This window comes from Ranitomeya variabilis, chromosome 1 (assembly GCF_051348905.1).
Source record: "Ranitomeya variabilis isolate aRanVar5 chromosome 1, aRanVar5.hap1, whole genome shotgun sequence".
Lineage (NCBI taxonomy): Eukaryota > Metazoa > Chordata > Amphibia > Anura > Dendrobatidae > Ranitomeya > Ranitomeya variabilis.
In genome coordinates, this window is record NC_135232.1 from 778402429 (window position 1) to 778422934 (window position 20506).

General features: G+C 43.0%; 1 protein-coding gene across 1 annotated transcript in view; it reads left to right on the forward strand.

Annotated features, from left to right (window-relative positions):
• REXO1 (RNA exonuclease 1 homolog) overlaps positions 1 to 20506 on the forward strand; it is a 200506-nt gene that overhangs the window by 14877 nt on the left and 165123 nt on the right. Inside the window, exons 2-3 of the mRNA XM_077272241.1 lie at positions 11173 to 12692; positions 17115 to 17207. Of these exons, the coding sequence (XP_077128356.1) occupies positions 11173 to 12692; positions 17115 to 17207 (1613 nt within the window). The remainder of the gene's footprint in view (positions 1 to 11172; positions 12693 to 17114; positions 17208 to 20506) is intronic.

Sequence of the window (20506 nt, forward strand, 5' to 3'; positions counted from 1 at the left end):
ACATGATCGCAGTGTTCCGGCGGTATAGGGAAGCATCGCGCAGGGAGGGGGCCCCCTGCGGGCTTCCCGGAGACCCCCGGAGAAACGTGATGTGATCGCTTTGCTGCGAGGGTCTCTTACCTCCTCCTCGCTGCAGCAGGCCCGGATCCAAAATGGCCACGGCATCCGGGTCCTGCAGGGAGGTGGCTTCACAGCTCCTGCTCAGAGCAGGCGCCGGGAAGCCTGAATCTGTGCACCTCAGATCGCCGATCTGACACAGTGCACAGCAAAGTGTCAGATCGGAGATCTTACACTATAACATGATACCCCCCCCCCCCCCCGGGGCAATGTTATAGTGTAAAAAAAAAAATATTCACGTGTAAAAAAAAAATAAAAAAATACCCCCCCCCCAAAAAAAAAAATAAAATAAAATAAAAAAATATATACTATTCCTATAAATTCATTTCTTTATCTAAAAAAAAAACAAACAAAAAAAACAAAATAAAAAATAAAAGTACACATATTTAGTATCGCCGCGTCCGTAACGACCCGACCTATAAAACTGTCCCACTAGTTATCTCCTTCAGTGAACACCGTAAGGAAAAAAAAAAAAGCCAAAAAACAACGCTTTATTATCATACCGCCAAACAAAAAGTGTAATAACACGCGATCAATAAGACGGATATAAATAACCATGGTACCGCTGAAAACGTCATCTTGTCCCGCAAAAAACGAGCTGCCGTACAGCGTCAAAGAAAAAAAAGTTATAGTCCTCAGAATAAAGCGATGCAAAAATAATTATTTTTTCTATAAAATAGTTTTTATCGTATAAAAGCACCAAAACATAAAAAAGATATAAATGAGGTATCGCTGTAATCGTACTGACCCGACTAATAAAACTGCTTTATCCATTTTACCAAACGTGGAACGGTATAAACGCCTCCCCCAAAAGAAATTCATGAATAGCTGGTTTTTGGTCATTCTGCCTCACAAAAATCGGAATAAAAAGCGATCAAAAAAAGTCATGTGCCCGAAAATGTTACCAATAAAAACATCAACTCGTCCCGCAAAAAACAAGACCTCACATGACTCTGTGGACCAAAATATGGAAAAATTATAGGTCTCAAAATGTGGTAACGCGCAAAATATTTTTTGCAATAAAAAGCGTCTTTCAGTGTGTGACGGCTGCCAATCATAAAAATCCGCTAAAAAACGCTATAAAAGTAAATCAAAGCCCCCTTCATCACCCCCTTAGTTAGCGAAAAATAACAAAATTACAAAAATGTATTTATTTCCATTTTCCCGTTAGGGTTGGGGCTAGGGTTAGGGTTGGGGCTAGGGTTAGGGCACACAGCCGTCACTCAAGTCTTCTTGGCGCCGGGCGCTGCCTCCTCAGCGCTGTTTTGAAATGAGCCGGTGCCTTCGCTCTTTTCTCCTGCCTTGAGCACGCGCAGTGAGCGCTGCCCGTCCGTCCTCATATGCAGTCTAGCTGACTGCGCCTGTGCGTCCGTCCTGCCTGCGAATCCCAGCCCCGCAATGTGAATAAATCAGAAGACACTGCGGGGCGGGGATTTACAGGCAGGGCAGCCGCACAGGCGCAGTCAGCTAGACTGCATATGAGGACAGACGGGCAGCGCTCACTGAGCCTGCCCAAGGCAGGAGAAAAAAACGCAGGCGCCGGCTCATTTAAAAAAGCAGTGAGGAGGCGGCGCTCGGCGCCAAGAAGACATGAGTGACGGCTGTGTGGCGTCTGCAGCAGGGGGGAGAAAGGCCTGCCTCCAGGACTGAAGAAAGGTATTTAGGACAAATTACAAAACTGATTTATTTCGGCAGTTACAGCACCCAGAACTAAAAGAGCCACCTTGTCAGAATGCAGCATTACTGCTGCACAAGGTGGCTCTTTTAGTTAAAAACGCCTGGGGGTGTTCTATGTTTTAGAATATAGGTATGGTCATTTAATTAAAGAAAACTGATTGCTTGCATATACTATTTATTGCTCACAACATAGAGAGTAATTCATTCTTTACAATGCCATACCTTAATATGTTGTAGCATAACCTTTTGCTTTAATTACTGCACTACGCCAATGGGGCATTGAAGCCACTCGGGTACTCAAGACATCCTGAGGGAACTTGTTCCATTAAATTTGCAAACAATTCCTCCTTACTGCTATGGGTACACATCCCAAAGGTGCTCTATAGGGTTTAAATCGGGTGATTGTCTTGGCCATTGCAACAGGCGGACATTTTTCTTTGCTAACCAATTTTTTACTAAATTGGACGTGTGCTTAGGAATATTATCTTGCTGGAATTTCCAGCCCCCGCCTACTTTGGTTTTACCATGTGGCAGCATTACATTCTCCAGCATATCCTTGTACATGGTGGCATACATATTTCCATGAATTCTATGGAGAGGGCCAATGGCAGATGTAGAAAAGCAGCCCCAAACCATGACCTTGCCACCACCATGTTTCACTGTAGGTGTTTTGTACTTATTACGTTTTCCAATTGGGCAGTAATTATATATATATATATATTATAATATGTGCTTGCCATCACTACCAACAGATTGAACTTGGATTCATCTGACCGCAACGCCTTAGACCAATCTGACTCTTTCTGTTGGCTGTGTTCTTTGGCAAACTCAAGTCGGACCTTCCAGTTCCTTGCAGAGATGGAAGGCTTCTTGACTACAACTCTTGCATGCAAGCCTGCTGCTCTTCGCTGTCTCACCAGTTTAGTGACTCACTTTGACCCTATATTCTTCATTTGGTGTGAAATCTGTGCAGCACTTTTATGGACATCAGATACTGACTTATTTGATCAACTTTGGAGGAAGTTTTTCTTGGTCATCCACTTCTAGGTTTCAGCTGTTCCATAACCTTCTTTCTTTATTATAACTGACACGTGACTCTGAGAGCAGGTGAATTCCATAGCTATAGCTATTTTGGGCTTTTGCCTGACTTCACTCTCAGAATAATGAGCTTCCTGGCATCTGGTGATTAAATTTTGTCTTTGTCATGTTTTAACCAAAAAACACACAAGCAAAAAATAAAAAATTTAGGCAAAATTTGACTACCCATGACAAAATATGCAAAACATTTTGCCAAACTGACACATAAAGGGATAAAATATTGTTGAACACAATTTTAGTCCTTATAGTGGACAACCACTTGCTTCTGGTTTACTAAAATCACCAGGAAAATGGCATCACAACAACCACACAGAAGTAATCACATATGTATTAAAAAAGCCACATTTTTGGTGGATACATATATACATACCAATGAATAGGTGTATTTATATAAAAGCAAAAATAAGCACATTTGGTATCCCTGTCTCTGGAATGACCTTGCCTATAAAACTGTTGCACTGGTTAACCCCTTCAGTGAATACTGTAAAAAGAAAAGTCAAATGGGGGAAAAAAATTGTGTCCCTGAAAATGTCGTCTTATCCCACAAAAAACAAGCTACCATACAGCACTGTCATCAGAGAAATTTAATGCAGTGGACTTCGGAAAAATGGCCTCTGGAAATGGAGCATGTGCAGACTGAGGTTTCGGCACCGAGATCTCGTCTCTCTACGAGATTATGTAAACTTGTTGTTTGACTAAATAGTACTGTATCGCTACGTGTGGGGGGTTTTGCCACGTTCAGCAGAAATTGTGGGACCAATTTTGGTGCCATTTTTTTTACCCGTGTGACAATGTAAAATCTGGGGATAAACAATTTTTGTAATATGAATGTAATTATTTTTTTTCTTTACTGCCCAATGGAATAAAATTCTGTGACCCACCAGTGGTGTCAATATGATCACTACATTGACAGGTGTAGTTTGTAAAATGAGGTCACATATACGAGTTTCTGCAGTTCTGGCACCTCAGGGGCTCTGCCAATGTAACAGGGCACCCTGAAACCAGTCCAGCAAAGTCTGCGCTCCAATGTGACTCTCCTTCCCTTCTGAGCTTTGCACTGTACCTCATATGGGGTATCTGTGAACTCAAAAGAAATTGCACAACAAATTGGCCCATTTGTGTTTTTTTTTGTTTTTTTTTCTTCCCTTTTGAAAATTGAAAACTTGAAGCCAAAGCATCATTTTAGTGGGAAAAATGGAAATTTTCCGTTGACTCAGCTCAGTGTTTAACAATTCTTTAAATCTCATTTTGTTTAAAAATGCTCACTACACCCCTAGGTGAGTTCCTCAAGAGGTGCAGTTTCCAAAATGGTTTCTACTGTTTTGGCATGTCAGTGGCTCTTGAAATGTGGCATGGCGTCTGCTATCTGTTCTAGCCAAAATTGCTCTCCAGAATTTAATTGGTGTTCCTTCTCTTCTGAGCCCTGATGTGTGCCCAAACAGAAGTTTTTAGTGATAAGCGACCATGCTTGGATAAGGTGTTTTTGCAGCATGTTCGTGTGCTAACCGAGTAACTTCGGCGCGCTCGAATAATATGTTCGGGTCCCCGCGGCTGCATGTCTCAAGGCTGTTAGACAGCCACAACACATGCAGGGATTGCCTGTTTGTTGTGGCTGTCAGTCAGCCGCGAGACAAGCAGGTGAGGGGACTTGAACATATTATTCGAGCACGCTGAAGATACTCGATTAGCACCCGATCATTCCAAGATAATACCTTATCAAACCATATTGGCTCATCACTAGTAGTGTTCCAACATATGGGGTATCTGTGTACTCAGGACAAATTGTTTGGTCCATTTCCTCCTGTTACTGTTGAGAAAATTAAAAATTTGTGGCTAAAGCAACATTTTTGTGGTTGTAAAGCATTATTTTTCATTTTTTTCTTCCTTATTGTTTTAATTCCTGTGAAGCACAGGTTTTGAACACCTTGAGGGGTGCAGTTCTTAAAATGAATTTAGTTGGAAAAAAGAATAATTGCCGTTTAACTTTTAACCCTTCTAACTTCCTAACAACAAAAAACAAATGTTTAAAAAAATGATGCTGATGTGATGAAGACCTGTGGTAAATTATTGATTAACTATTTTGTGTTGTAGTTATGAGCATAAAAAATGAACTTTGAAAATTGTGACATTTTCACATTTTTCTTTTGTCAATTTTTCGATATTTTCATAAATGAACGCAAAAAATATCAACCTAAATTTATCACTAGCATCAAGTACAATCTCAGAATCGGTGGGATTCGTTGAAGCGTTCCAGAGTTAGTTCCACATAAAGTGACAGTGGTCAGAATTGTAAAAATTTGGTTTGGTCAGGAAGGTGAAAACAGGCTTGGGGGAGAAGGAGCTAATGGAGGTAATGTAACAGAGAAGGAGCTGTGCTGCAGTAGCCAGCCAACGGATCGGCAGAGGCCAGTACGCTTTGAACGGAGATCCTGAGTACAGCTCCATTCGAAGTGTTTACATCTAGCCACAAAAAAAGAAAAATTATTGGTAAGGGCGATGGTTGTCTGACCACCACCAATGTGCTATTGATGACATCCTGCAGTAAGGTCATCACTTGCCTATGAGCAGACAACTCCTTAATCTTTTTGGGTTCTTGACAGGAATTAACAAACATCACTACATATGGCTGACTTTGATGCGGACTTGCAAGCCGAGCCCACATCTTTCCCGGCTGATGGCTGAAGTGTCCACCCGCAGCTGTTAACCTGTAAAATTCTGCTCTCCGTCTCATTCAATCTCATTCATATCAATCTGCATTTAACACGCGCTGGCATGGGGGCACGTCAATCGACACACACCTGTGATTTGATCGCGGGGCACCAATGGGTTGCAATGGCAGGTGGGAGTCTGCTGAAGACCTCCGTGTTTTGCCATGACGATTCTCCTGTGAAACCAGCCTGTGGCCGGCGTTCATAGACCCTTTTTTTTTTTTTCCCCTCATTATATAGCACTGATTTTATATGTTTGTGTGTATGTTCAGTTATGGCTCTTGGAAGAAGAGAAGGAGAAAATGGGGGGAGAGAAATGGAAATTTGCTTCTGTGTGAAGGGTTAAAGGGCATATGTCAGAAGGTTTTTGCTATGTAATTCGAGCGTGACATAATCTACGGGGAAAGCGCTTGATTCCAATATTGCTTGGCTGTTTGAACTTCTGAAAGAATTCTTGTATCTTCTGGTATAGATGTGGTAGTGGTGAGAAGGCTGAGCTGTGTATAGCCCTGCCCGTAACCCTCATTGGCAGCTTACTGACAATCTCTTCTGGGGGAAGTGTTGCACAGAATATCCGTACTGACATGTGAGACCTAGTCAGGCAGTGATGATCTCCTGCTAATAAAACACTGATTGTATTGAAACTATAACACTTACTAGGCTATAACACAGCCTAGTAAGTGACACATTGCTGTAATCGGGCTTTCTTTCTCTATATTATGCTGCTGTCACATTACATTTGTAAAACCTGCTGACAGGGAGACAAAATTAGTGGTATTCTATATATCTTTCCACTGCTATCCTGTCTAGAACCTAAATGAGGAAAATTGTAGTTGGACAGAGAAAATTTAGGGAATGATTCCAATATATATTAAACATACTAACAGGGTTAGAAGATTCCACTAATGTTTCAGCCTATATATGTGGATTTTTATGCCAAGCTTGGCAGGTCACTCTCCACAAGGAGAAAAGTTAGGCTACTTTCACACATCAGGTTTTTGGTTTCAGGCTAAATCCGGCAAATTTGCAAAAAACGGATCCGGCGTAAATTGTGAAAAACAATAGAGAGAGAGATTTTCCCATGCCAGAAACCAAGCTTCTGGGCATGCTCAATGTATAAAAAAAAAAAAACGGATTCGGTAGCCGGAACCGTTCATTCACACACCCGTTCCATGCGTTCATTGGCAGAAACGTCTCTTCAGGCTTTTTCGCCGCACTGGAAAAAACGTTGCAGTGGACGATTTTTGTGTCCGGCAAAATAGCCTGAAGGGACGGATCCGGCACAGTCTGGCACCAATACAACTGTATGGGGAAAAAACGGATCCAGCGTGTAAAAAAAAAAAAAAAAAAGTATCCGTTTTTTAAAAAAACTGCCGGATTGTGCCTGAAACAAAAAACCTGATGTGTGAAAGCAGCCTTAAGGTACCTTCACACGTAACGATTTCGTTAACGATATTGTTGCAACGTCACGCTTTTTGGTGACGTAGCAACGATCCCGCTAACGATCTCGTTGTGTGACAGCGACCAACGATCAGGCCCCTGCTGGGAGATCGTTGGTCGTAGGGAATGATCGGGACCTTTTTTTGGTCGCTGATCACCCGCTGTCATCGCTGGATCCGCGTGTGTGACGCCGATCCAGCGATGTGTTCACTTGTAACCAAGGTAAACATCTGGTTACTGAGTGCAGTAACCCAATATTTACCCTGGTTACCATTGTAAAAGTTAAAAAAAACAAAAAAAATACAGTACATACTCACATTCCGAGGTCTGTCACGTGCCCCGCCGTCGGCTTTCCTGCACTGACTGTCAGCGCCGGCCGTAAAGCAGAGCACAGCGGTGACGTCACAGCAGGAAGCTGACGGCGGGGGACGTGACAGACATCGGAATCTGAGTATGTACTGTTTTTTTATTTTTTTAAACTTTTACAATGGTAACCAGGGTAAATATCGGGTTACTACTAAGCGCGGCCCTGCACTTAGTAACCAGATGTTTACCCTGGTTACCCGGGTGCTGCAGGGGGACTTCGGCATCGTTGAAGACAGTTTCAACGATGCCGAAGTCGTTCCCCTGATCGTTGGTCGCTGGAGAGAGCTGTCTGTGTGACAGCTCCCCAGCGACCACACAACGACTTACCAACGATCACGGCCAGGTCGTATCGCTGGTCGTGATCATTGGTAAGTCGTTTAGTGTAACGGTACCTTTACCCCTCGGATCCCTGCCGGACGCCTCTTGCCCAGCCAAATCTAATCTCACACTTTGTGTTTTGCGGTGTAGCCCATCAGCAATGCAGTGTCTGCAAATGGAGATTGTTTTAAAGTCTCTTCACATTGGCATGCCAGACATGTCCCTCTCCACAAGGAGAAATGTTACCTCTCGGATCCCTATATCTTTGCCAGTTTCCGTGGGAGAGATTTTTCACCCATTAGGCAAATATCTATCCAGAAAAAACAGCAGCACTGACTAAGTGAGTTCAAATCTCCCCTAAGGAAACTGGAAAAGTTTATTATCAAAGGTGTGAAAATCTCAAAAATGAGGCCTCTCATCCAAAATGGTGAAAAGTAAGGATCCTTCATTCACAAACCCCAGCGTTTCAGCTCTATATGGCTTGATAAAGGCTCCGTGTAGAAAGCTGAAATGTAGCTGGTGTTGGTCAATGAAGGATTATTACTTTATTGGATGTTCTGTTGCCTCCTTTGGATATATAGAATAGATTTTTTTTTTTTGCTAGGTGGCTCAAAAGTGAGAATATCAGTGATGCGATTTAAAAAAGTTGTAGTAATATTTCAGTAAAGAGGTGTTGCTGGTACACATGAAATATATGGGCAATTTGGTTAAAAGGAATTAAGTTGTTATGCGCAAGCATTAGGCTGCAACTACTTGCCAGGCAATGCATTTTACTGGCTGGTCATACTGGTCAGCCATTGCAACTGGTGTACCAGGCACAGTGATGGGCGAGGTTGCTGGGCATGGATGCTTCTCTCCATTTACTGCTATGGAGCGTTCTGAATGCAGCCAAGCTACTGCACTTGTATTGAACAGTTATGGCAGATCTCCCAGATGTGCCATAAACCTATGTAGTTGGACAACCCTTCTAATGAGACCCAAAATGGAGCCTTGTTGCATTTAACCAAACTCTCGACCACACTACAGAATTGTCCAGAGAATTTAAAGAATCTTCTTCTGTACGTGTGTGTGTGTGTGTGTGTGTATGTATGTATCCGTATGTGTGTGTATGTGATATATATATGATATCTATATCTTCCATATATAATTGTCTAAGGGGCACTTCCGTCTGTTTGTCTGTCTGTCATGGGAATCCTGCGTCGCTGATTGGTCGCGACCAATCAGCGACGGGCACAGCCCGGCCGAGAATTAGTCCCTCCCAACTTCCGTCCAGTCAGTGCTCGGCGCCCGCTCCATACTCCCCTCCAGTCAGCGCTCACACAGGGCTAACGGACCGCATTATACCGCGGTGTAATGCACTCCGTTAACGCTGCTATTGCGAAATTACCCAGAAGACTTGGCGGTCTTGCGAGACCGCTAAGTCATCTGGGTAATTTCGCAATGCATCTCTGGGAATGGGAGCTGGCGGACGCCGCCCGCACATCGGGACAGCTTCGCCGGAGGGTGAGTATATAACTATTTTTTATTTTAATTATTTTTTTTTTTTAACAGGGATATGGTGCCCGCTGTGATGTACACTGCGTGGGCTGTGTTGTACACTGCGTGGGCTGTGTTGTACACTGCGTGGGCTGTGTTGTACACTGCGTGGGCTGTGTTGTACACTGCGTGGGCTGTGTTGTACACTGCGTGGGCTGTGTTGTACACTGCGTGGGCTGTGTTGTACACTGCGTGGGCTGTGTTGTACACTGCGTGGGCTGTGTTGTACACTGCGTGGGCTGTGTTGTACACTGCGTGGGCTGTGTTGTACACTGCGTGGGCTGTGTTGTACACTGCGTGGGCTGTGTTGTACACTGCGTGGGCTGTGTTGTACACTGCGTGGGCTGTGTTGTACACTGCGTGGGCTGTGTTGTACACTGCGTGGGCTGTGTTGTACACTGCGTGGGCTGTGTTGTACACTGCGTGGGCTGTGTTGTACACTGCGTGGGCTGTGTTGTACACTGCGTGGGCTGTGTTGTACACTGCGTGGGCTGTGTTGTACACTGCGTGGGCTGTGTTGTACACTGCGTGGGCTGTGTTGTACACTGCGTGGGCTGTGTTGTACACTGCGTGGGCTGTGTTGTACACTGCGTGGGCTGTGTTGTACACTGCGTGGGCTGTGTTGTACACTGCGTGGGCTGTGTTGTACACTGCGTGGGCTGTGTTGTACACTGCGTGGGCTGTGTTGTACACTGCGTGGGCTGTGTTGTACACTGCGTGGGCTGTGTTGTACACTGCGTGGGCTGTGTTGTACACTGCGTGGGCTGTGTTGTACACTGCGTGGGCTGTGTTGTACACTGCGTGGGCTGTGTTGTACACTGCGTGGGCTGTGTTGTACACTGCGTGGGCTGTGTTGTACACTGCGTGGGCTGTGTTGTACACTGCGTGGGCTGTGTTGTACACTGCGTGGGCTGTGTTGTACACTGCGTGGGCTGTGTTGTACACTGCGTGGGCTGTGTTGTACACTGCGTGGGCTGTGTTGTACACTGCGTGGGCTGTGTTGTACACTGCGTGGGCTGTGTTGTACACTGCGTGGGCTGTGTTGTACACTGCGTGGGCTGTGTTGTACACTGCGTGGGCTGTGTTGTACACTGCGTGGGCTGTGTTGTACACTGCGTGGGCTGTGTTGTACACTGCGTGGGCTGTGTTGTACACTGCGTGGGCTGTGTTGTACACTGCGTGGGCTGTGTTGTACACTGCGTGGGCTGTGTTGTACACTGCGTGGGCTGTGTTGTACACTGCGTGGGCTGTGTTGTACACTGCGTGGGCTGTGTTGTACACTGCGTGGGCTGTGTTGTACACTGCGTGGGCTGTGTTGTACACTGCGTGGGCTGTGTTGTACACTGCGTGGGCTGTGTTGTACACTGCGTGGGCTGTGTTGTACACTGCGTGGGCTGTGTTGTACACTGCGTGGGCTGTGTTGTACACTGCGTGGGCTGTGTTGTACACTGCGTGGGCTGTGTTGTACACTGCGTGGGCTGTGTTGTACACTGCGTGGGCTGTGTTGTACACTGCGTGGGCTGTGTTGTACACTGCGTGGGCTGTGTTGTACACTGCGTGGGCTGTGTTGTACACTGCGTGGGCTGTGTTGTACACTGCGTGGGCTGTGTTGTACACTGCGTGGGCTGTGTTGTACACTGCGTGGGCTGTGTTGTACACTGCGTGGGCTGTGTTGTACACTGCGTGGGCTGTGTTGTACACTGCGTGGGCTGTGTTGTACACTGCGTGGGCTGTGTTGTACACTGCGTGGGCTGTGTTGTACACTGCGTGGGTGATTATATATATATATAGAGAGAGAGAGATATATCTTACCTATGTATTAAAAACATAGTTTATATATCTACAATAGTCTTTTGAATGTTGTGTGTTTCCATGAATATGTTTAACGTTTTACCTTTAATGTATTTTTCAGAGTATGATCCATACAGTCCTGATCTTCCAGTGGTTTCCCCTTGCATGGATAATGACTTTTTGGGGAGTTTTTCTAAGCCTAGCCAGCATATACGAGAACTGGAAAAGGTCAACAAAGAGATTGAAGAAGTCAAGGGTCAGATGGAAAAAGAGCGAAGAAAGTATGAAGAACTGCTTGAATCACAAAATACAAAAAACTCTTTGCCATCTGAAAGCCATTCTTCTTTTGAGTATGATCCAGGTTGTTCTGGAAGCAGTGCTTTATGCTACAACCCAAACCCCAAGGCTCAGTTGGTAAAGCCGTGTAAATATAATTTAGCTAAGGAGGAAAATGTTAAAAGTAATAAACGTCACTTGGAGTACGTTCCAACAACAGTAACTAATTTCTCTAGGTACAGAACTAATAAGTATGTCATTGATAATTCCAAACCTTGCACAGACTTGGAATATGATCCAATGTTAAATTACTCTGCTCGACATCTAAGCAAGGTTAAGCCTGAAAAGGCGACTAAAAGATGTCGAACAAATAGTCAGGATAAAAGTGATGCTCACTTTTCCAAAAAGTTGTGCAATCGGACGCCTAAGATTATGGTTGAAGCTACATTTTCAGACTCTGAAGATGAATCCCCATTACAGTGTTCCCCTAACGTAGGAAAACCCCTAATTTCTGATAAAAAGAGCAGCTCCTTTACTTTGTTAAAATCTTTAGTGTGTGGAACTGAACAATCCTCTGTAAGAACAGGAAAAGAAATTTCAGCTCAGCATGATATTGGAAACTCCTTAAACGACAAAAAGCCCTTTAAAAAATTACTTAACCCTTTAGAGCCAAAAAATGAGAAGACTGAATCTAAAAAAGAACATAAATCGGCAGTGGTCTCCAGTAAAAAGCCGTGCATCAGTAAAGAACAAAAAAAAACATCTTCAAAAAGCCACAATAAAAAGAAATGTGAAAAGGTAGGTGATAAAGACCTAGACAAGCTAAAGAAGTGTAAGCCGAAAGAAGAGAGACCATCTGAACAGACTGAAAATAAAAAGAATAGTTCAGAGTCTTTATCAAAAAATCCAATTATCAGACAAAATAAAAAGGATAATGAAAATAAATGTTGTAAAGAGTCGTCTAAAAAGAATGACCCAAGTAGTAAAGATGGCGATGAGAAAAATAGAAAGCATAAAGCTAAAAAAATGAAATTGGTGTCTTTGGAGAAACCTAAGATGTCTTGCAATGCTAAAAAGAAGCAAAAAGCATTAAGTCATGCGGATTTATTTGGGGATGAGACAAGCGATGAGGAAGAAAACAGAAAAGCTGGTAATCAAAGTAAAGATGGAAAGTCTACAACTAAAAGCAAAGTGGCCCCCAGAAGAAATTCTGTCTCCTCTGTGGAATCTCTTGATATTGAGACTTTTGTACTCGAGAACAATTTGGATTCTGAATCTGATGTAGATCCAATGGAAGAGTGTCTCAGAGTCTTCAATGAGTCCCATGAGATTAAGACTGAAGACAAGGGGAGAATGGGAAAACAGGTAACTAAGTGTGTATCAAATCATCAGATTCTTAGATTGTATGCCGCTATAGTTATCAAACTAACAAAGCGTTGAGAAATAAGAATGTCATCGAAACATTGGGCTCCTGTTCTGCTTGGCTACAAGCGCAGAATATTGACTAGTCACATTTATGTAAGTTGTCAAAATCTGGCAAAGACTTGGGAGAGTTATTACTTTTCTTAAATTTGTTATGTTACCGAAATTCCTGTGTGCTTTAAGTGGACTCACTGTAAATAAATAATTGGCATCTGTAATTATTCTCTGCAGAGATTGAAGTGTTAAAATTAACGTATATTTGATGCTTTTTTTTTTTTTTTCTATTAAATTCGTAAAGGACATCTGACTGGTTGCAACATAGATGTAACCCTAAGGAGTTAATGCATTTGTGCATCAAGTAGATTGCACAGCATAATACCTACAGAGTTTTGGTCTCACAAGTACCGAATACTTCAAACACATACAAGTAGCCTAAGGCTTTGTTCACATTACTTCAAGCCTTCTGCTGTAAGGTACAAATGGAGGATTTGAGGTGGAAGGCATACAGGAGCATGCGAAAAATAGAATCCTGGGCCATGTCACTTGTTATCGTGGGCAATGGGCTTCTCGGGTATCCAACAGAGCTGAAACAGAAACCTGTGTTTGTAATGTATACTCAACATTGTAAGTGCAACACCAAGAAGGAAAAGTTGCAGAATTATGGAAATCACAGGATTGACATGCTAATTATGTGCAAATGATGGGGGGGGGGGGGGGGAAATGGAGACTTAATTTTTCAAACATCTGAAATGTATTCAGTTTGGTGTATGGGTGCCACACACGCCCTTACTTGCTTTGGCATGCTATAAATGAGGCTATCAATAGTTGTTTGAATGTTCTGCCTTGCTGAATGCATTTTGGCATGCAAATCTTCAAGATCTACTGCTGCCCTCTTCCATTGCAAATGCCGACCAATGACATCCCAGAAGTACTATGTGGGAAACAAGTTTTCTATCGATCCTGCAATTTTAATGATATCATGACTTTTTCCGGGTGTGTGAGATATACATTAAAGGGACTCTGTCACCTCAAATTGGCGGGATATTTATATGACTTTTTACCTGTCCGATGGGCGGCCTTTCCTCTTCATTTCTCCACCCCATCCGTCCTTGTTGTCTGCAATATGTTAGTGAATTAGAGTATTTGTGCTCCATAGTTGGCGCATGCGCAATGCAGTCTTCGGTCACGCACGCGCAGTGTGCTTTGCCCAACTGCGGGCAAAGCAGAAAAGCATTACTGCGCATGCGCCTGCGCACTATGTCCCGGAAGTATTTCGCTATGTTGCGCGTGCGTGACCGAAGATTGCATTGCGCACGCGCCAACTATGGAGCACAAGTACTCTAATTCACTAACATATTGCGGACAACAGGGACGGATGGGGTGGAGAAATGAAGAGGAAACGCTGCCCATCAGACAGGTAAAAAGTCATTTAAATATCCCGCCAATTTGAGGTGACAGAGTCCCTTTAAAGTGCAAAAGTTAAAAGGAACCGGTCACCAGGTTTGTCCCATACGAGATACCTGTCAGCCCTGATAAATACAGCATTCTGATATGCTGTTTATATGCCACCAATCCGGCCTGCGTGGCAGTTGGGTACGGTGCCTCCCTTCTTTTTTCAATGCTGTCGTCCTTCTTTATTCATATGGATGATGTCCCTACGTCAACCACTCCTACGCAGGCGTACTTCTTTGCCCTGTGGAAGGTAGAGCAAAGTACTTCAGTGCTCATGTGCCGGGAAAGGCCAAAGAAGCCCGGCGCATGAGCACTGCAGGACTTTGCACTGCCCTAGTCATTGCAGTGAAGTACTCCTGCACAGGAGCGCAATGCTGGGGAGACTGTGTGTATGACGTTGCGTGCGTCATCCACACGAAGCACAGAAGTAGGATGTTATTGAAAGCGAGGCGTCGGACAAAGACCAGCGATACCCGACTGTGCCTGGCAGTATAATAAAAGGTGTTTTACTTTTGGTGCAAGCCGGATCGGGGGCGTATACACAGCATATTAGTATGTTGTATATTACTGCTGAAAGGTGGTGGCTGTATCTCATGTGGGGCAAACCTGGTGACAGGTTCCCTTTGAAACAGGTGTAAAGACAAAAATGATGCATAGCAAGAATGCTTTTAAACATAGAAATATTAAATAGTTTTTTATTTATTAGGGAACAATATTCAAAGTACATGAACAAATGAGAAAGCTAAATCAAATCAATATTTGGTGTGACCCACTTTTGGCCTTCAAAACCACATTCATTCTTCTAGTTACGCTTGCACGCAGCTTTTGAAGGAACTCTTGTAGAACGAACCACAGATCTGTGGATGTAGGCTTGTGCAAATCCTTCTCGCTACATGTTTTTCCAGAAAGACTCCTATGTTTAGATCAGGGCTCTGTGGGGCCATATCACATTCATGACTCCTTGATCTTTATGTTGACGATGGCTCTAAATGGCTTTGGCTGCATGTCTGTTTACTTTGCTGCTGAATAAATTTGGAGCCAATCGGACCCCTCCCTAATGGTATTGCATGTTGGCTATGTATCTTCTGTATTTCTCAGCATTTGAGGGCGCCATTGATTCTAAACAAAGTCTCAGCTCCATTTCCTGGCACGCAGTCCCAAACCTCCACCATGCTTCACTCTTGCCTTTATGTACACATTATTGTACCACTCTTTAGTCCTTTGGTTAACAAACTGTTAGTCAAATAATACACATTTTGAGTCAAGTAAAAGCACAAAAAAAACCCATTTTTTTTTCGTTCTTCGTTGAATCAATTAGCCGTGTTTTCATGTTGAGGTTATTCCTTTTTGGCAGTAATTACTTCATGAAGAGCACTTCTGACCAGACTTCTCTCAACAGTAGATGGATATTGCTGGATCTCATTGTTTGCTTCCAGTGCTAACTTGATGTCACTGCTGGATATCTCCCAATTTTGAAGGGACGTAAGCATTATGTCTTTCATCTGTTGCACGGTTTCCTTGGTTGATCACTGTGTTAATGCCCTTCATTGTTGCCCATTTATTGCTGCTGCTTTAAAAGATCTTGAACAGCACATGAATCCCTAGTCTGTTTAGAAACCTTTACCTGGGAGAGACTTTAATGCTTTATAACTACCGTACCTTGCCTTTTTTGTTGTCCTCATTTTTGTCATGATGACCTGTGACGTGAAACTGTTTTCGATATGCTCCCCTTGTATCAGTTTGGCTTTTCCATACCTTGTTTAAGCCTCCTACACACTTTTTGTGTTGGCTTCGGTTTTAAACCTATATGTAAAAATGATGATCATATCATTTTTGGTATAATTTGTTCCACTTGATTATAATCCTACAAAATCCCTGACTTCATGCAAGTTTACGTAGGAGAATTGATGCTTTTATGTTTTTTTTTTTGTTGTTTTGAAGACCATGGTCACACAAAGTATTGGCTTTGATTTAGATTTCTCTTTGGTTCCTTCACTGTGCATTTTGTAAATTTTACATTTTGAGCTTCCCTTCTCCACCCTCCAGCCCAAGCGTATAGTTGTTTTTATATTCATGGCTTCTGACCAGCACTACCTTGGATGATCCAGACTGCGTTAACCATGATTCATTGAGTGGCACACATCTGCCTCCCTTCCACTAGTTCTAGACAGCTGTTGATCTGTGGCCCAGGCACTACTCACTGACTCCTTGAGATTATGCAGTCTCCAAAATTGTTTTTTTTTTCCCAGAGTGTGGACCACTGTGACATGATCCACAGTCACACTCAACTGCAGCCCCAATTTAAGAGCTGTCCCTAGTTGGCCTCCTTTTTCTCCGCAGTCTCTGTCCACCATCTCTTCCTAACCATCTCAGCACTACTCTCCTCCTACATCACCTCCACAGTGGTTTGTGTATCTATTCTGTGAACAGTGCATTTGAAGAAGGGGGAGCATGGAGGCTGGGAGCAGTGCTGTGAATTTGGAGAGACGGCAGTTTTGGTGGGAGGATGTGGAGAAGGAGGTAGTTTTATATTGCAGCTTCTGGTGAACTGTTTAATGGTCCTCACTTCTTCTTTTTCTCTCGCTTCCCTTCTAACGTTGTGATTCATAGCCGGCTCCTTCCTCTGATGAGTGAACACCTATTTAATCTGGTACATCTTGTCAGCCGAGAGATGAGTTCCTATATAATTTACCCCAATTTCTGGCGTTAAATTACTAGTAAATATTTTGGGCCATAAATATCCCACTAATATATATTTATTTATTTATTTATTTTTTGTGTGTGTATGTAGTAAGGATGTAATGGTTTATAGGTTATTATATGGCTTAACATTGCTATAAAGAATTGTTTTTTTTTTTAACAGTTCTATGGATCTCATTTGACAGAATGGATGTTTTTATTGTATTTTAATAGCTCAATGACAGTGAGGAGAAATTGCAGCAAAATTCGCCTACACTGATTCCTGGTCAGAAGAGGAGGATTTCTCATTTACCTAGCACAAATAACGTGAGTGCATTCTTTATGATCCGTCTACTAGTTAACAATTGAGGTTTTCCCTTTTACTAAAGACTAATGTAGTATCGTGATGGTGGATTCTAGTTCAGCAATGTATTTTTGAGGGCATGTCTAAGTGTGAAATTTTATGCTATGATTTATAAAGGAAAAATAAATGGAAAACATGCACAAAATATCACCTTCTCAGTGATCTAATGTCCTATATGGAATAATTCTGATTTGTTTTGAAATATACAGTCATAATTGTGACAGCAAATTACCTCTTGGGATCGCCATCCTCTGGATTCAGAATTTGGTGCAAGACCATCTTTCACTGTAACATAGTGGAGTGGAGCTTTATTACACTTATGAAAAAATGTGTAAGTGCCTAAAATAGATCGGTCCTTATAATAAATAGAAAACTCCCAAAAAGTAGAAGTAAATGCAACTAAAATATGTACTTATTCATTTTTATTGAGCCCATATATCAATATAAAGACCTCATAACTAGAGAACTGGAAGAGAGTGGCTATGAGCAGCTCTCTACTAGAGGGAGCACAAGACGTACAGAGCCACGTGTCCACCAATGTACAAAATAGTCAATAAATTGTATAGTGGGGTATTCAAAACCCTCATTATAAAATACAATGAATATAACTCTATAATAGTCACCCTATGGGATGGGTAGTGTTCCAAACTACAAATGGTCAAAGGTACTCTGTACAAAAGATAGGTGTGCTGAGATATGTAGTAAAAACCTTACAATCGTAAATACATACAGAATTGTAGTGTACAGTAGAGTCACAACAAAGTCTGAAAAATATTATGACTTATTTAACCCCTTTCTGACACTGAATGTAATATTCTGGCCATATGACCTGGGCCTGTTTGACCATTGATGAAATCTTACGTCATTGCGATCGCCCGCTCTAACGGGGGGTGCGCGGGCGATCACTGACGGGTGTCGGCTGATTCTGGCAGCTGACACCTGGCACTAGGTGCCAGAAGCGGTCACAGACTGCTCCCTACACTTTAACCCCCTGAAATACTTTGATCAAACACGATCGCAGCATTCCGGAAGCCGACAGAGGGCTGACAGCCCCTCTGCCTTTGGATCAGATACCCTGCAGCGTGACGCGTGGTCCCAATTGTTGCCATGATGACCTGATTTCTTCATGACGACATCCAGGTCACCAGTGCTAGGAAACTTGCTGATCATGTGCGGTGCATGATCAGCAAATCTGTCAGTGCAGAGCTGACAGTTTCTATAGCATGCAGATGCTGCTTCCTCTATATGCTATAGAAGCGATCAGCCTTCAAAAAAGGATTGTCCCATAGTGGGACAAAGTAAGAAATAATAAAAAAAACAACATATATTCTATCTCTAAATAAATATTTGAATGAAAAATACAAACAATAAAAGTACACTTATTTGGTATTGCCGCATCGACAGCGACCTGACCTATAAAACTGTTCCAATAGTTAACTCCTCTAGTGAACACCATAAAAAAGGCAAAAAGCAATGCTTTATCATCATACCGCTGAACGAAAGGTGTAACAAAAAAAGACAAAATTTCTTGAATTTCTGGTTTTTGTTCATTCTGCCTCCAAAAATCGGAATAGAAAGCGATAAAAAAAATGGTACCAATAGAAACGTCCGCAAAAAACGAGACCTCACATGACTGTGGGCCAAAATATGGAAAAATTATAGCTCTCAAAATATGGTGATGCTAAAATTATTTTTTGCAATAAAAGGCGTCTTTAGTGTGTGACAGCTGCCAATCATAAAAACCCGCTATGACACTTTCTACACTTTCTACAGAGAATGTGTGACCAATTATGGGTATACCGAGGAGGTATATCGGAGCGCGTTACCCATGTCCTCGGGACTTTCCTACCTGCTGGATCTATTACTCTCCAATCTCCCATCTCCATGGATACATAAAATACACATGTGCGACTAACCCTGATGTACACATCCTAGATCTGACCGTCTCGCCCGGGAGGAAAACCTCCCTTTGTAGCTGGACTTTGACAAGCAGGTCAGATCCTACTCTGTCCCTAACTGTCTAACAAGTTTATAATGTGAGAGATGGATCCAGGAGGCGCTCAGCAACCCTGACCCGAAGTAGGAGTAGTCAGGAGCACTTAGTAGGGACCCTCAAATCTCGACTCCAGGGATGTCTTTCTGATGAACTTCTTTACCAGCATGTAGTCACCAGGTTGGAAAGTATGGGTACCTTCACTGGAATCTGGACCTGGAATAGATGATAAAACTTTTACATGTGTTACTGACAGTTCTTTAGTAACAACAACTAAATAATTTACAAGAGTATCACTTCCTAAGGCTAGCTGTTGTGGAAAATATTGACCCAACCTTGGAGGCCCCCCAAAAAGAATCTCGTATGGTGTGAGTTTAGTGGGACCCCTTGGAGTGTTTCTGACTGAGTATAAGGCAATGGGCAAAATGTCTGTCCAAGTCTGACCTCCTGACTGGCTTTCAGTATTTTATTTTTCAAGGTGCCATTCAATCTTTCCACTTTCCCACTGCTCTGGGGGTGATATGGAGTATGTAAACCCAAATCGGCTCCCACCAATGTCCATAGTTCCTTAGTCAGTGCTGCAGTGAACGCAGGTCCTTGGTCACTCTCAATTACCTCTGGGACCCCATATCTGCATACTACTTCAGTCATCAGTCTCTTAACAGTCACTCTGGCATTCATGTTGGTTACTGGATAGGCTTCAGGCCATCTTGAGAACATGTCAGTCACTTCCAGTACATACTCGCACTTCCCTACTTTTGTCATTTGATTGTGATCTATCTGAATTCTCTGAAAGGGATAGAGTGGTTTAGCCAAATGTTTCTGAGTAACCTTCTGAGGCGGTGCTGGATTGCATGTTGCACACACAAGGCAGGACTTGAAATATTTTTGGGTGACAGAGATACCAGGTGCCATATAAGTCTTCCAAATCAGGTCATTCATCCGATTCTTGCCTCTGTGGGTGATACTGTGTGCCCACTCTGTCACCGAGGGGTACAGTTTACGGGGTAGACAGACCTTTTTGTTCATCCTCCAGACTCCATCTTCATCCTTTTTCGCTCCTGCTTCTTGCCATGACTTCTTTTCATCATCTGATGCCTTGTCTTGATGTAGATGGATAATCCTCATAAGAGAGCCTTTAGTCCCTTCTTCAGTGTCTTCTGACACGTACACCGCTGCTTTCTCTTTCCCAAATGGATCCGCAGCATAGGTTTTTGCTGTTTTGTCAGCAAAGAAGTTCCCCTTTGCTTCTGGAGAATCCAATCTCCC